Source organism: Barbatula barbatula (assembly GCF_947034865.1).
Source record: "Barbatula barbatula genome assembly, chromosome: 15".
Taxonomy (NCBI): Eukaryota; Metazoa; Chordata; class Actinopteri; order Cypriniformes; family Nemacheilidae; genus Barbatula; species Barbatula barbatula.
This window is the reverse complement of record NC_136778.1, coordinates 6,691,864-6,709,278: the sequence shown is the minus strand read 5'-3', so window position 1 is coordinate 6,709,278 and position 17,415 is coordinate 6,691,864. Positions and strand designations below refer to the sequence as shown.

The following is a 17,415-nucleotide window of genomic DNA, read 5'->3' as shown; positions in this document are numbered from 1 at the left end:
GAAACCCCTCCTCCTGCCTCCCCCTGTGCGGGGCCCCTGGCCAGTCAGCAGCTCCGCGGAGTTCACTTCAAACGGCAAGAGACATCGGGAGATGTGCTGCGCGCGCCTCCGGAACAAACCCACACAGGAAACCCACTCGGAATGGATAATAACGATACGTATTTACATCTCCGTAAGTTTTTCTTTCCTCTCATTACATGTTGTTTGGGGGTCAGATGTGTTATTTGCAGTTGTCTGTGTTGTATGCCACATCGACGTGTGTTGTCAAAGCGTTTAAACTAATGAACTTCAGACAGATCCGCGCTATATCAACACGAGTGCATTGACATCAGTCAGCTGATCGCGGCTTCAGACGTGAATGTTTATGTAATCGATCGCCTGTTGACATGCTCTTGTGTCGGGTACACACTTGTTCTTGAGCGAGTGCAGGTAGGATATATAGGGTGTACTTTGAAACTAATCTCGAACCCTGGCAAACATGATTTGTTTCAGCAGTGAGAAGCAACGACGCGTTATTTTTGACAAAGGCTATTATTGGTCGATCTCTATGAAAATTATCCATGGTTTTATTACAGAACTCGAACTAGGGTATTTGTAGCCAATAGTAATCTTACTTCAGGAACTACAAGGATGGTTATCAATCCAGCTCAAACATGGTTGCTAAACTTCTACTATAAAACATCCATAGTTATGTCTTCCATAAAGCTTCTTTAATTTGGTGTCAAAAGTTTTGTGTGTAAATCAAGAGACAAGAATCCAAAAGTTTGGACAAATCTAGACCGACCTCAGAAGGTTGTGCTGGTTCAATAGACTGACACAAGGTCAGATTGGATTTAGGAGCTCTTGACTTTACCAGTGTCCAGTAGTTACATTTACATGTATTTATTTAGTTTTAAAGTGACTTAGAAAAGTTACGTGTCATGTTGCATGCCATGTGTCTCTTTACACAAACTGATATATACTTTTTCAAAAATATTGCACAATTGGTAAAGAATTGCGTTAGCGGAGCAAAGGTTGTGGGATCCCACAACCTTTCCCACAAGAGAACACATATACTAATAAAAAAGGTACATTTACAATTTATATTAATGCATTTTATCCAAACCTTTTTTCAAAGGGACTTTATAGTATTAGCGGATGCTTTTATCCAAAGTAATTTATGCGCATTGCAAAGTATACACTTTATCAGTATGTGTGTTCCCTGCGAATGAACCCATAACTTTGCGCTGCGCAAGAACACTTATATATTTCTTGAATGCACTTGTAAAAAAGTGTCTGCCAAATGTGTAAATTAAAGGAATGTCAAATAGTGTATATTTTCCATTAAAGATCAGGTATCACAAGCAGTTTCTGCCAATCTCATATTATTCTTGAGTATCTATACAGTAGTATTGCATACATTGTATCTTTGAAGAGTGTTTTGTTTGATCACATTTATAAAAGAGAGATACAGCTGTACAATTATTTCCGGAAAAACCCGAGCTGCTGAAGGCTGGCAGGGGGACAGAACTACAGCACGAGCAAACAATTTTTACATTATGCATGTACATGGCGATTGCCAACAAAACACAGACGTATGACTTGGTTTAACTTACCGCGTGCAGTTAACGTCCGGCATCTTTTAGCACTGGGATGACTGCGCCATCTATCAGTTTCAAATGATCTCCAAGTTTGCATTTACATTTAGTCATTTAGCTGACGCTTTTATCCAAAGCGACTTACAGAGAGTTCAGGGAGCAATAAGCGATATGTCAATAGGTGCAATAATACAATAGGTGCTAATACAAAGTTACTAGTTTCAACAAAAGCCAGACCACTACCAGTTGAGAGAAAGATATTTTTTTCTCATTTGTCTGTCAAGTATTCACAGAAGAGATGGGTTATTAGTAGTTTTTTGAATGTTGTGAGAGATGTGGTTGACCGGACCACGTTAGGAAGAATGCTCCACCAGGAAGGAGTAGTGAAGGAGAATGAACGGGAAAGCGATTTACTGCCCTTTTGAGAAGGCAATACAAGACGCCACTCATTTTCTGAACGTGGGGTTCTTGACGGAGTGTAGGAGAGTGTGAAAGTATGCCGGTGCAGATCCAGTAATAGTCCTGTTGGCAAGCATTAGCGACTTGAATCTGATACGGGCTTCAACTGGTAGCCAGTGGAGAGAGATGAAAAGGGGTGTCACATGAGCCCTTTTGGGCTGTAGGCAGACGAGGCGTGCAGCTGCATTCTGAACCAGCTGGAGTGGTTTGATAGCCTTTGCAGGAGACCAGCAAGGAGAGCTTTGCAGTAGTCCAACCTTGAGATTACCAGGATCTGGACTTGTGCCGCATGCTCAGTGAGCTAGGGTCTAAACTTTCTAATGATGAATGAGGCATTGAATGAAATCCAGCATTATATCCACCATTTATATAACATCCATCACTGAAATGCTGTGAACAAACAAACGCACGTCAAACTTGTCTCCCTATCGCAAAAGTAACGAGCTGCAGTGCAGCCAAGCTTGATGCAGAACAGCCAATCCTGATAGAAGGCGGGTCTTACTATGCTCGTCGGTTGGCGTGTGGGCGGGATGCTATTTTCGCCTTTCCGTGCTCTTCTGGGAGAATTGTCAATAAAAGGAGACTTATTAAAACTTTACGAAACAAGTTGGAGTGCTGGGGGAGTGTATCATGCACAGAAATACTATGTCATACGTCCAACTTGTTTTTTAACAAATAAGTTTGCATGACATAGCATGTTTCCTGATCTTTAAGCTAGCTAATTGTAGTACGTCAAGGTGTTGTCAGATTTGACATCTCGTTGTTGTTGTTGTCAGGCCATAAAGTGACTTATTTGTAAGTGTTTCAATGTGTACTGCACTGGTTTTTAAGAAATTGTGTCTGCTGCTAGATTATCATCACTCTTTTGCGTTGCTAGGCTGTCAAAATTGTGCCTGTAGCCAACAACATCATCATTATCCTTCATTCATTCTGTACTTTTATACACAAAAACAACTTGCTTTTATTCATTCCCTGAATTGCAGGATTATAAACATTAGTCGCTTTAAAGACCAGTTTAACAGTTAACCTTTACATGCTGCCATAACCCACATACCGATGGTGCTTTTACTATAGCTGCTATAGATCTACTAGAGATCGTAATATAGAATTTATTTTATTCTTAGTTGGTTTTTGCTCTGGTTATAGAAGAATTCTAGGGTCATTTAAGAAGTCTAGGCTAAAGCAGACTGGAGCAAGGGTGGACATTTATTTTGATCCCTGGACGTTTTTACTTCCCAGAGGACATGCTGCTTTGTAATGTTAGAAGTGGACAGTTACATCACCGTACCAAGGGTTGAAGAGTGTTCACATGCCTGTCGGCTGCATGTCGTGTTTCTGACACTCAATGTGACTTCAGCTGTCATATACACATTTTTAATCTCTTTATTACCCTGAGAATAGATATTGTTTTATATTTTAGATAAGTGGGAATACTCTGAGAGCGCAACTAATGTTTTGCCTTATTTTTCCTTCCATGGGTGACAGAATTCCTCATATCAGAGCCTTTCATCATAACATATGTTGTATCTAAAATCTGAATCTGTTAAACTCCACTACACACAAACAGAGTAAATACCCCCTGTGGCATGCATGTAAAGAGAATGCGTTCAAGGCCTTCATTATCAAAAATAGGATGCTTTCATCCATCACCGCGTTGCCCTTTTAATTGTGTTTGTGAGGGCTGAGGGTCTCGAATAAGTAAGAGAGGACCGGAGGATTGCAGGCTTACAGGTCTAACAGAATTCACCAAAGGTCCAAATTTCTGTGTTTCTATATCAATTCTAAACCTGAGCACCTGAGACCGTTTTAATGATGTGACGTACATTTCAACAAGCAGCTCCAATTGTGTCAATCTTCTGTGTGATCTCAACTCTCCTTTCATTCAGACTAATGTCTATGTGGGCCACTTCATTTATAGAATGACATATTAACAAGTTTTTTTAGATTCACCCTGAAGGCATTTGTCAGCTACTTCTACTGATCTACCCTCAATCGCTCAAAGAAATGATAATGGTGAAAATATGACATAAAAAGTTTAAAGATAACATAATAAAAAGAATGAAAGAATTCAAGTGTTTGTGTCAATACAATGGCAGTCAATGGTAACCAACGGTCTTCAAAATGTCATTTTGTTCTGCAGAAGAAAATCATACAGGTTTGAAATCACCGGAGAACATTTTCATTTTTGGGTGAACTATCGTTTTAAGGCCATTTAACACGAATGATAAAAGTTGTACAAATTATAGAATCGTAAGTGTGTCAAATAGTAAACAGTTTGGCGTGACCTGGGACCCGTTTCAAAAAGGAGGTTCAAGCAACACTGAGTTAAAATATGAACTCTGAGTTGATTTACTCAGATAATCGCTACTCTGAGTTTTCTGTTTCAGAACAGCTGGTTTCAATGAGTTCAATCCACTCTGAGTAAGTTTACTCTAGGTTACGCGCGTTCATCGCGGCTTTAAAAAGACATCATCAATTGAGCGAAGATAACACGATTCACCATGGCAACGCCACGTGACAAAAAGCGCTCCGTTTATTTCTCGCCAATAGAATAGGAGGCACTGTATATATATATACATATATACCTACGATTTTTGTCGTGAAGGTGCAATCCTTCTGCAATAAAAAGAACATGGCAGCAGCTAAAAATGAAATATAAAAACATCCTTCAGTCCGGTGAGTTTAAATGCTCTTGCTAGTAGGATGGGAAATGTTTGATATATTTAACAAACTGGCCTTGAAAGTTATGAGGACATGAGAACCGAGCACTGTGGCTGTAGAAGACAGAAAACTGGCCATGCTCGGCCCTGCTCCAGCTATGTGTAACGGAGGCCAGCTAGTGAAGAGCTGTGCAGTGTGTAAGCCTCACTCCCCGACCAACAGAGACGCTCTACTGACAGACGCAATAGGGACTGCGGTCTTAAGCCTCCTCGTTAGAGCGCCGTCTCTCATTCGGACCGACGGCAGTTCGAAGCCCGCGCAGAACTGGCTGAGTGGGACCTTTTAAATGTGCACCCAATCACAATGGGAAATCCTAAAGGGTATTTGAATTATTATCTAATTCCAGAGGTGGCAGCAAGACCACATTTATTTGATCAGCCTAATTCAGATAGACGTTCACCATTCACCTGCAATCCTATGAAACTCCTCTTTGATGGCTCTCAAAGGAAACTTAACACAAATGTATAAAAAGTGCGTGAGAGCGATGCACACTTTTCTTACTGATCTACATACAGTTGCCTTGCTAACGTGTTCTGCATCCCCCGTGTTATATAGAAAGCTTCCAATAGCAAAGAAACGTAACAGAGAATCTGCTCAGATGTAAGAGCGCGACCCCGACGAGTGAGGTTTGTGATGTAAGGATGAAGCAGAGTGTGGATATATTTAATGGACTGTAAAGAAAAACGGTATCGCTCAAATAAAGAATCCTCCGGATATGATAAAACATCCAAACGGGGCTTCACCATATATACTCTCCCGACGTAAATTTAACTCTCTCTGAATGAACGGACGTCTGTGTTACTTGTGCGCGATTAAGGAAAACGAATGAATAAACAAACGGCGAAGGCAATTTCAACACCGCTCGCGCTTCTAAAAGGGGCGGAGATTGTAACAAACCTCGGGTTAGTGGAATAAAACCTGCTCCTGACCAGGTTAGGTTCACAGAGTAGGTTACTATGGTTACTCACTCTAAGTATAAGATACCTTGATTTCTGAAACGGGCTTGACTTACCCCGCGGTCACGGGTTTGATATAGCTCGCGTTCTGAAACTGAAAACCCAGAGTATCCCGTTTTCTGGGGTTAACTAACACTGAGTTTGCACTTACCCTGCTTTCTGAAACGGGTCCCTGTAGACAGAATATGATCATAACATTGTAAGAACGGCATTGTCTTCAAATACTTTTCCCTAACAAATAAAACAGTACAGCCTCTTTTTTTAAGGTCACACGCACAAACTTAACTCGCATGATCCGTGGGTGCACACCAGGTGGCTGGTCTGGTGTGATGAATTTAATGACACCCTGAGCCTCTTTTATGGCAAACCAAAGTCTGTGCAGAAGGATGCTTGTCAAAAGTGGGAGGCAGGCTGATGACTGCAACATTAAACAGTTCCTGCCGGATTGAAGCTAAAATAATCAGAGTAATCCCGTAAGCGAGCAGACTCCACCCCGTGGATCCCTCCCCCTACGGCTTTCCTGCTTCACTCCTGTCCCATCTGTTCCATCAACACAGTGAGTCTGGGTTAGGACAGGGGTCCAATAGTTGGTTGAGTGGCAGACGCAGCCATGTGGCATCCGGCGGCGTTATCTCCTCATGGTCAGCTTCACGGTAGAGAGAGTGGCCACTATAGCCATCGTGAGTATCAGACTTGCTGCCAAACTCTAAATGTTTTTAGTCAGCAGTGTGTCAGCAGAAAGCAGCAACAGGGGGCAGGTGCATACTTCGAGTGTAAAGGAAATATGACCCACAGCGTATGTGAAATTGAAAAGCAGTGTGCCCATTGACAAAAGTAGGTTGTGTTTGATTCATTGGCATGAATAGGTAACTTTTTTTTTTTAATTATTTGTTAGAGAAGGACTGTTCTGCTCAAAGTAATAGCAGACATTGGTTTGTTTGTTTCTTAAGGAAGTTGTAAGCTGTGAGCTAAAATTAGATTTTTCTATTTTTAAGCATTTCTTCTTATAGCATTTTCATCTAATAATAAATGTGGAAGTATATTTTTGTGTATTTAAACTATATATACATTTGTGTGAGAGATTGCATCGTGTAGTATAAGTTATTTTGCTGTAGAAATTGTGTTATATTGCACATGCACATTGTCCATCATTTCTGTTTTTACGTGAGCTCGGTTGATCAGATACTGCTTGTCATTTGTATCTCTCGTCTTGTGTAATGAATTTGTAACCTGCTCTCAGCTGTTGACAGGGAGAGTGCTTGGCACGGCTCTGCTCTCTAATGCTCTTCAGCTGTCATAGATCAAGGCAAGATGGCACTAGAGCATTATGGATATTTTAGGAATGTCTATTTAGATCAATCTATTTCGTTATGTCCTTTTTATAGCTCCTCCTTACTCGTACTCTCACCGTCTCTTTTCCTCATATACTTATGTGTAAATTTATCAGATACCCCTTGCTACCCGTTGCTTTAGTTTAGCTTTACTTTTAACAGTAGTAATTCTAAAATTCATGACAATTAAAGTAATAGTTCATCCAAAGGGTCATCATTTACTCACCTTCTTATTTCAAACCAGTATGACTTTCTTTCTTCTGCAAGGACACAGAAGAAAGTATTTTGAAGAAAGTTTGTGATCCAACAGGACTGGACTTCATTCACTTCTATTGGATGGACATAAAATCAGTGCAAGTGAATGGGTGCAAGTTAACAACATTCTTAAAAATATCTTCTTTGGTGTTCTGTGGAAGAAAGAAAGTCATACAGGTTTGAAATGAGAAAAGGGTGAGTAAATGATGACAGAATTTAAATTTTGGGGTGAACTATCACTCTAAATAGCAACTTATATTGTGACACGGTTTTGTACTACTGTATGGTTAATTTTGTTTTCTATTGTAACACATTATTTTACTGGCTGAGACAAAATAATGACAATAAGGTCCAGGTTTCCAGCCTATGGATCATTATTTACCCCTGAGGTGACTTGAAAATAGTTTAAATCCTCATATTTACACTATTATTAGACCGTGCAGTACTGTCTACCATTATATGCTTTTTGTACAATTGGCTATGGCCTTGTAAGAAATCACTGTTAAAGACAAGTCTGTCACCGCTCCCTTTTCTTCTCTTTCTCATTTACTTATTTCATACCATTTCCTTTCTCTTTCTCCATCTCTGTCTGACAATAGTTCCTTTGAGGCACGTTTGTGTGTGTGGGTGTGTGTAAATATCTTGAGTGACAAGGTCAAACTGCCTTTTGATGCACAAATAGTGGTGGTGGAAGTCGTCATCACCGATTGACTGTCACCTCCCCTTTCCCCTCCAAAGAGGCGGCGATGTTGACGCAATGGATAACATGAAGTAGAAGTAACACAGGTAGCATTTAGGTTGTGTGGAAGTATGTGTGTATGTTCAGGTTTGTTCAGGTTTTTGACCAAATGTCCGCACGATACATCTGAATTATGCTTATTTGAATATGTCCAAATGCAAAAAGATTTCTTTGAGTGTTAGGGCATTAAATATACAGATGTCTATGGAGTGACTTTAATACACAGTGTATTAAAACATGTGTGTGCATGTGATTTGTGTGCGTTTGTGTCATTTGTACACAACTTTCTCCAATGGTCTTTGCTGAATGCTGATATTCAAGATGTCTTTGAATACTTTAGATCTCTTTATTTGTGAATTAACCTGTCAATCTAACGATATTTTCAGAGATTAACGATAATATCTAACTTCAGATATCCCTCGGCTGCACATGAAAATTGTATTTCTATTAAAGTATCCCTTTAATAAGGGTCATCAAGTGTCAGATAATACCCATTATCTGATTATCAACTGATTATCTGCTGTCATACGAGAGGATTTTTTAAAATTGATTTCTTCATTTCCTGAAGACTTTCCATTTGTCAGCATTTTTCATTTGGTCAGCATTTTCTTTGGCCATATGCTTCAGGGATGCGCTGATGTCTAATTTAGACTGTATCATCCATCTCTCTGTATGCTGTTGAACTTTTAATGGTTGATAATAGATCAGCTGATGTTCCTCTTAAATTCTTCTGTGTGACTGTCAGCATGAGCTGTTTGAATCAGAGTAAGACATGTGACAAAATGTGCTTGTTTTGTTTTTGTAAGAATGAGGTCACTGGAGGACACTTAAGAGTTCCTTTACTTTATCTCCAGTTAATTATGTCTCTATTCTTCCACATATTTACAGGTTTAATACTCTTTTAATACTCTTTCATGTTATATGCATGCGTGACTTCCGAGTGTCACAGGAAGAACCCTTGGCAGTTTCCGATTGGGGAGACTTAAAGCAGAGAGAAATTTAACAGATGCCATACATTGCAGGACACAGCAGTAGTATAGAAGTGCTGTTCTACCTGTGTGCCACAATGTACAGAATCTGCTAAATTTGACTTTTTTATCATATCTGATTCTGTTCAGGTCCTATGTCAGACTAACTTTTTTTTGATGTTCACTCAAGACACTGGATGCTCCCTCTATGCATTAAAGTATCTGTGATGCATACTACAGTATAACATACTATATGTATATGCACCCACATTGACCTGTGAGATGTAAAGTGGTCACCACTGAACTTGATAGCTGTCTGCTAAAAGCTGAACTTTGCACCCTGACAGCCGTACAAAGGTCATGGGCACATCACACGTGATTGTGAAATGTTGATGAATGTCTAAATATCTTTAGTTTGGTCAGACTTAATCGGTGTGTCTCTCTCTGAACTATTAAGATCTGAGCAGGATCAATGTGAAAAAAATTACGTTATTGTTTCTACACTAAACATCATATTCAATCGCATAAATAAAAAATAGGTTGAATAGTTCTTCTAAAAGGACATTGCTTCTTAGAATCGTATTTCTATCCTGACAATCTCTGGGTTCACACTAGAACAAAGATGTTGTGGTCAAGTCATTATCAGGTTCTTACCCAGATTATCCAGAGACATAATCTAGATAACAGTGCCACGGTTAACATTACGTAAAGAAAGCAGATAACACCACAGCTCTAGGAATCAGAGACGCCAGGTAACATTGTATGTTTCTGTGTTGTCTCGAAATATGTCTCACAACTGGAGAGAGATAAAATAGTGTGCAACATAGAGTGCAAGAGAGATTAAATTGTACTGTGGAGAGACTTTGATTGAATTTGAGGGATGATCTATTGATAGAAATAAGATATAATATACATAGTTATGCCTTCAGAATAAAGAGCTTACACAATGAAGCGTTATGTTTGTATTACCTAAGAATGAGCTATTTCTATTTACATACACCGTGAGTCCCCTTGCATGTATTTCGCCATGTTCTGTCAGCAGTCGTAGTGTTTCGAAAGGGAGGGGTGGAGTGAGCGGTTGGTTGCAATTCGCTTGATTTTACTGACTGGACCTTTAAAGTAAAAAAGGTTTTAATTGTAAATGCTGACAGTGCAATATATTATTTGTTGGTTATTTGTATGCTGTTATATGCTGAAGTATTATGATTGATTAAAAATACTTGTAGAGGCATAATTTCCCAGAAAATAACAAGCATCAAAAACACACCTGATCTAAAGCTTTTGCTCTTCATTTTGAGTGGTTGGGAGATGTAAACAAACAAACATATGATCAAAACATATTTATTCAATGCATTCTTTAAATACACTCAATGCATATTTATTTTACAGAAAAAGGGTCATATGGTGTCTTTGGTGTGTTTTAAATTGGCAATGCATGTATAAGACATGTAAAATTGCAAAAATGTAAGTGTCGGAACAAAAGATGCGTTCTATCTAAAAGCGAATGCTCACCCAGACCTGCCTTGTGTAACCACACCCCCGCAAATCTAAGTCAGTTCGTGGTATGATTTGATCAGGACCGCCCAAATGTATACCCAAGTAAAGTGGGCGTATGTAACGGAGGCCAGCGAAGAGAGCGCTCTGCAAGGTGAAAACCTCACTCCCCGACCAACAGAGATTCTCTAGCGACAGACGCTAGAGATTACGGTCTTTAGCCTCCTCGTAAGAGCGCCAGACTCCCATCCGGCACAACGCCGGTTCGAGGCCTTCGCAGAGCAGGGCGAGTAGAACTTTTACACGTATAATTGCTTTGTTATATTATTAGTTTTAGCCGTGTCATATGACCCCTTTAATGGAAAATATTTATTGTGTATTTATACGGCCATGTAGTAAATTTCAAAACGTGATAAAATAATGATGTAAAGCTGCAAATAGAAGCAAAGGGGAGGGGACCTGTAAATTGTAAATTATATCACCCAGAGATGAAAGTCAGCTTTGTGCATCAAGATTTCTGGTCTGTTTTATGTGCATTTCTCAATAAAGCAATTACTCCAAGCCATATTCATATAAAAGAATCTTAGATACATTTGATAAGATCTTTATTTTGAATGATGACACATTTTATTGGATTGCAACACTCTGTTTTGGCACAAGAGCAGCTTTTGCCCAGCATGTGTCCTTGTACCGTTATATTGTGTGTTTGCGCCAAGCTACCATTACATGCTGTCGTAATGGTCAAAGCAATCGTTACTACTGGACCTCTGAGTAAATAATGTCCTCTTAAAGCAAACGTTCAACCACAAATATATTTTGTGTTCTGCGGAAAAAGAAATTCATACAAATTTGAAATGACGAGGCTGAGTAAACGACTACAGAAATTAAATTTTTGGGTGAACAATCCCTTTAAATCTGCTCCCCTTTCAAAATCTGTTTGTCGAGTCCATTTACTGTGATACATTCTGTTACGATTACAATCAACAGGTTATTCTGATCAAACATTCGTGTTTCTGTGTATTAATATTTTCATTTCTGTCTTCACACAGACCCTAGTGCTCTGAATTCTCCCCACTCTCAGCACCCACCTATGAGTTCCATGGTGGGTCATCCGTCCGTCATCAGTTCCTCCCGCCCACTGCAGTCTCCCATGGGCACCCTGGGCTCTATGAATGGCCTCGCTTCACCATATTCTGTCATCACCCCGTCTCTCACCTCACCGTCAGGTTCCTTGCCTTCTACGCCCAGTATGAGTTTTAACACCCTCGGCAGCCCACAGGTAAGAAACTTCCCATAATTCCCTCTTCCCCCGGTCTAATGCCAATGTGCGCATGTAGTGGATAGTGATTAAATAATTAAATTATTGTCTAGATGTCTCACTCTCTGCGCCTTAAACTTTCAGATTAGTCTTAAAGTTATTTGATGAAAAGAAAAATTAGTGAGAAACACTAATTCTAGCTCAAAACGCACACTATATAGAATACTGTATCCCACAATGCAATACACTGGACTTGATATTGTAGTTTTCTGTGTTATGTATCAACCAGAAGTAATTAAAGTTTTATTCAATTTTTAATTGAATTATATATAGAATATATAGAATATAGTTTATATATATTATATAGTTTCATATATTTATAGATTTCTCACGAGTTAAAGTGGAAGTTCACCCAAAAATCTACTTTCTTGTTATTTTTTACTCATCCACATGTTTAGAGAACTTCCGGCATCTTCGGAGCGCAAATGAAGATATTTAGGTGACATCCGAGAGATTTCCCGGCCTCCTCATACATCATGATCCAGAAAAGTACTAAAGACATTGTTAAATTGGTCCATCCGCGCATAAGTGGCTCAGTTGAATTTTTCTGAAGCACTTTAACGCAAGCGTATAAGGTTTGTGCGCCGAAAGCCGCATGGGGCTTGCCCCATTGGACGCCGGTACTCTGACTCACAATGCGGAAGAGCAGCTCTCGTGCGCCATACTCTGACAAGACAGAGGAGAAAGTTGATTTTTTTCTAATACATATGCCCCGTTCTTTAAGAGAGGTCAGCTTAGATGTGTCTAATAACATCAGTACATGTGGGCAGTTTCTCGCAGGAGGCTGAAAAAAGCCATTCAATCAGTCAATCGGTTTAGGCTTTCAGGCCAATGAAGAGCACATCAATTGCAGCGTACATATATAGCGGGTATAGAGGAGTGCTGTTTGTCGCTGTATGTGACATAAATGTTTTAATGTCGAACGGTATTAAAAGAATAAATGTTTTTTAAAACATGTTTTTCTGATGACATGTACCGTTTATTGTATCAAATGCTTGTTATACTACAATTTTTTTTCCACAAAACTTGAATAAACACCTATAATCACATACTTAAACTTAAAACTGATTTGCTAATGAACTGATTTACACATCCTATGTGCTTGAGGTATGTATATAGCCTGCCACATGCAGGTTGGATGAAGTACTAAGTGTGGTGTTGAAGTGCTAAGTTCTCCAGAGAGAGAAAGAGAGCGGATAGAAAACACCCTGAATATTATGTCAGCAGGACTCTAACGGCTCCTTGTGTTATAGCCATATCAGGGTAGAGTTTGTTTTTGTGTGTGTGTCTCTGTTCTTCTGGGTTGTTTGTGGATGTCTGCTGGTAACAGGCTCGCTGTGTTGCGACAAAAACTAAAGACACTTTTATTTTCCCTTGTCTCTCCAGATGAATTTGTTGAATATGAACAGCTCAGAAGACATCAAGCCTCCCCCAGGATTGACTCCTCTGGGTAACATAAGCAGCTACCAGTGCGTCAGTCCTGGATCCCTCTCCAAACACATCTGTGGCATTTGTGGGGACCGATCTTCAGGTACGGCACGCAGATGAGCGTGTGCACCTGAAACGTGGTGTTTTGGATAGAATGTGAATCAGAAACAAAAATAGTTTGGATGTTTGTGACAAATGTGCTTGTGTTCGTAGGGAAGCATTACGGTGTTTACAGTTGTGAAGGATGCAAAGGGTTCTTTAAAAGAACCATTCGAAAAGACCTGACCTACAAGTGTCGAGACTGCAAAGAGTGCCTGATTGACAAACGTCAGCGCAACCGTTGTCAGTATTGCCGCTACCAGAAGTGCCTGGCTATGGGCATGAAGAGGGAAGGTGTGTACACAGCATGCTAGTGACCAGCAATGCTACATAATGTAAATAAAGACTACTACTGTACTTGTAGTATTTATACCAAACTACATGGATCTTAAGGCTTGCAGTTTTTCAAATCACAGCATAAATTAGTGAAGATGCAATTATATATCAATCTGTTTGACTGTTGGGATTCCCTACAGCGGTGCAGGAAGAAAGGCAGCGTGGGAAGGAAAAGAGCGATAATGAGGTGGAATCGACGAGCAGCTTTAATGAAGAGATGCCTGTGGATAAGATTCTGGATGCAGAACTCGCTGTGGAACCCAAGACAGAGACATACACAGAGAGCAGCCCTGGAAACTCGGTGAGCCACAGATTTAAAAGAAATCACAGTACAGTCTATTCTTACAGAAAACGTAACAGTCTGGCCCTGTACGATTCCTTTTGTTTTGCAGACAAACGACCCGGTCACTAATATCTGCCATGCTGCTGACAAGCAGCTGTTCACTCTGGTGGAGTGGGCGAAGAGGATACCTCACTTCTCTGATCTGCCGCTAGATGATCAGGTCATTCTTCTTCGAGCAGGTGTGCGATACATATACATGCATACAGATGTAATGGGGTCCAAAAGTCTAAAAGCTGAGTGGTAATGCTTTTTTGCAACAAATTTCATCACAATTCTAAGATAATATTGTTAACAAATACCATAAGGTTAACAATAGTAAATGGATGAACTACAAAACTACAAAAACGAGTAATATAGTTTATTATTTATTAATCTTTGTTCATGCTAGTTAATGTCAAGACTATTATTCATGTTAGTTTTGTGATGCATTAACCAATGCTAACAGTTACAGGGTTCGATTTGAAAAGTGATTTAGTAAATGCTGATATAAATATGAACTAAGATAAATAAATGCTGTTTAAATATTGTCAATTGTTAGTTCATATTAGCTAATACATTAACTAATTGCTGACAAATACAAGCTTAATTTAAAGGGTTACCATAATATTAACATGATATTATTAAATCCCTCAATATCACATATAAATATATGACATTTAACAATGATCTCTCTGTATTTTCATATAATTTTCATTATATTATTCAATTATTTACATTTACACAAGTATTAATTGAATTTCTTAGTATGTGTTGTTTCCCCCTTTTGGTTTTATGACAGTATGCACTTGAATTGACATGGACTGATATATAATTTTGTTCATGGTTACTATTACAAATGATCAGACAGATCTGTATTTATATATATATATTTATATATAACATATTTAATATTCCTATATATATATATATATATATATATATATATATAACATTTTTAATATACTTATATATATAATTTTGTTCATGGTTACTATAACAAATGATCAGACAGATCTGTATTGGTTGTGTGGATGCTGACCTCTGCTGGTCAAACATTTCACATGCGCTGCTAAATCAGCCACCATAGGATGTCACATAGCCTCACTAATGACCAATACAATTTTGTTTGAATAAATGAAAACAAAGATAAATATTTAATTTCTGTTTACCCTCTCCCAGGATGGAATGAGCTCCTCATTGCTTCGTTCTCACATCGCTCGATCACAGTTAAAGACGGTATCTTACTGGGCACAGGTCTCCATGTTCACAGGAGCAGTGCTCACAGTGCAGGAGTGGGGTCCATTTTCAACAGGTGAGTATCAGCTTTAACATCCCACACAATGGACTAAACCCATGTCTGAATATTTGAGATTTCAGTCTTCAGATGAAAACGTATCTTGTTTCAGAAATATCAGAAATGTTGTGAGTTATGTTTGTGTTAAAGGGTATTGACCGAGCTTGTGTCCAAAATGAAGGACATGCAGATGGATAAAACAGAACTGGGCTGCCTCCGAGCCATTGTTCTCTTTAACCCTGGTGCGCTGCTCATAAACAGACATACCAGACCATACACTCATTACTGTGTTTTTTATTCTTCTTGTTTAAAGTTATCAGCTAATGTCTCACGATGTTTGAATAAATCAGAAGTATGTTTGTACTTTATAGTTAATTATGGAAATTGCCTCTATTTCTAGATGCCAAAGGCTTGTCCAACCCACTGGATGTAGAAGCACTGAGGGAGAAAGTTTACGCTTCACTTGAGACCTACACAAAACAGAATTACCCTGACCAGCCTGGCAGGTACAGCCAAACAGATGTGCTTGTTCAGACTGGTCTTATTTTTGCTTATGCTTAGATTCCTCTGCATTCTGCACAATTTCTGAATTTTCGCAAATATTTCACAGGTTCGCTAAACTTTTATTGCGCCTCCCCGCCCTCCGATCCATCGGCCTCAAATGTTTGGAGCATCTATTTTTCTTCAAGTTGATTGGAGACACACCCATAGACACTTTCCTAATGGAAATGCTTGAAGCACCCCACCAGATTACGTGACAGGAATACCACTTTACCATTTTTGTACATAATACTATGTAACAAATATAATAATACATTTGATTGAAAATGCATATTTTATACCAAGAATGAATTATAATCTGTGAAATGTATAGGCAAGTAAAAGATAAGGATAAAGGAATACCTATGTCTCAAAATATATTCGTTATGGTTTTGAAAATAAGTTTTTCTCTAGCTAATATCAGGTGTTCATGTCAAGACAATGCAATAAAGATAATTTATTTTATTCAAGCCCAGACAATAGAATTCTGTCTAAATAAACATTTAATGCTAAATCCTTTTTTCGTTTGTGTCATTTTAAAGACAGAGAGGGAGCTGTAGTATGTCTACTAATTTGTACTGATATTTTAGTAAAGCGTTCATATTTAACTAGACTCTCTGCAGATCCATTGTAGAGCTAACGCCAGTGATACACATGTGTTGTACCAAAGTCCATCTTTGATTGTAAACACCTCAAATAAGTCACACAATCTTGAAGAGTGTCTATTCCGCTAGATGGCGCCCTTTTAGCGCTTACAATTCACACTTCATCCTTTTGTAAACGTCAAATAAATAATATAAGCTCGTTTTTAAAATTGCATTTTCTTTTAATTGCTGCTAATAAAATAGATCAATGATGGTAATAAATATTTCTGTTGAATAGAGAATTTCTATATTGCTTGTTTTGTATGTTCATTCTGTATTTATTTATAATATTATTCTACTTCAATAATAATGCTACCATCATAATCAGTGTTTTTTTGCTTTTTAAGAGACTGTTCCTGGCAACGAGCCTAGACTAGCAAAAATGTGAATAAAGTACATAAATGTTTGTAAATTAGGGTAGCATGGACGGTTTTGGTTATGACTTACACGAACGGAACGACAAACATCTACATGCTAATACTTTAATTGTCCTACTGATATGATTTCATAATAGATGTATAAGGCTAAAAGTAAATTCTAAAGTCATAACTTTTGCGCTATTTAAGATGTTCTACACGATACCTGGCAATGATGGGAGGAGGAAAAAGAGAGGGCAGGTCAAATAGAGACAAACATGGAGAGAGAGAGATAGAGGGAGAGAGAGAGGGGGGAGGTTACTAAGGCAGACGTACAGGTTAATTTTCATACTGAGATTGTGTACGCTTTTACATATAGCCTATCTACCTATTGAAATAAAACCGGCGGATTACTTCTCTTCAATGGTAAGTGGAAATATGTAAACTCTTTTGTTTGCTGTCTGTAAAGTTTTTAAAACTTTTTGTTTTGTTTTGTTTGGTGTGACGCAGCCTATCTAGCTTTTGACAAAAATGAATTGCTCTTGTAACTGTCTGTTAGCCTTTATTTTGATACAGCA

The 17,415-nt window shown here is 38.7% G+C and overlaps 1 protein-coding gene across 4 annotated transcripts; it reads left to right on the top strand.

Moving 5' to 3' along the window:
* The first annotated feature begins 40 nt into the window (after positions 1-40).
* On the top strand, positions 41-16,351 carry rxrgb (retinoid X receptor, gamma b). Of its 4 annotated transcripts, none has more exons than XM_079475568.1 (10): positions 41-172; positions 11,550-11,779; positions 13,205-13,349; positions 13,460-13,639; positions 13,822-13,982; positions 14,074-14,203; positions 15,183-15,315; positions 15,448-15,539; positions 15,698-15,803; positions 15,908-16,351. In XM_079475568.1, exons 1-10 carry the CDS (start codon positions 142-144, stop codon positions 16,053-16,055), a joined length of 1,356 nt encoding a protein of 451 aa, XP_079331694.1. In that variant the 5' UTR covers positions 41-141; the 3' UTR covers positions 16,056-16,351. The 4 variants fall into 4 exon arrangements, with proteins under 4 accessions (XP_079331694.1, XP_079331696.1, XP_079331693.1 ...); XM_079475570.1 differs by having other exon boundaries at positions 65-172; positions 12,217-13,349; XM_079475567.1 differs by lacking the exon at positions 41-172 and adding an exon at positions 6,264-6,393.
* Positions 16,352-17,415: the final 1,064 nt, after the last annotated feature.

Excerpts from the sequence above, each read along its gene's own strand:
- rxrgb (XM_079475567.1), top strand. The coding sequence starts at position 6,324 with ATGTGGCATCCGGCGGCGTTATCTCCTCATGGTCAGCTTCACGGTAGA. Across the intron at positions 15,316-15,447 it reads GTGGGGTCCATTTTCAACAG|GGTATTGACCGAGCTTGTGT; the intron begins GTGAGTATCAGC and ends TTTGTGTTAAAG. Across the intron at positions 15,540-15,697 it reads CATTGTTCTCTTTAACCCTG|ATGCCAAAGGCTTGTCCAAC; the intron begins GTGCGCTGCTCA and ends CTCTATTTCTAG.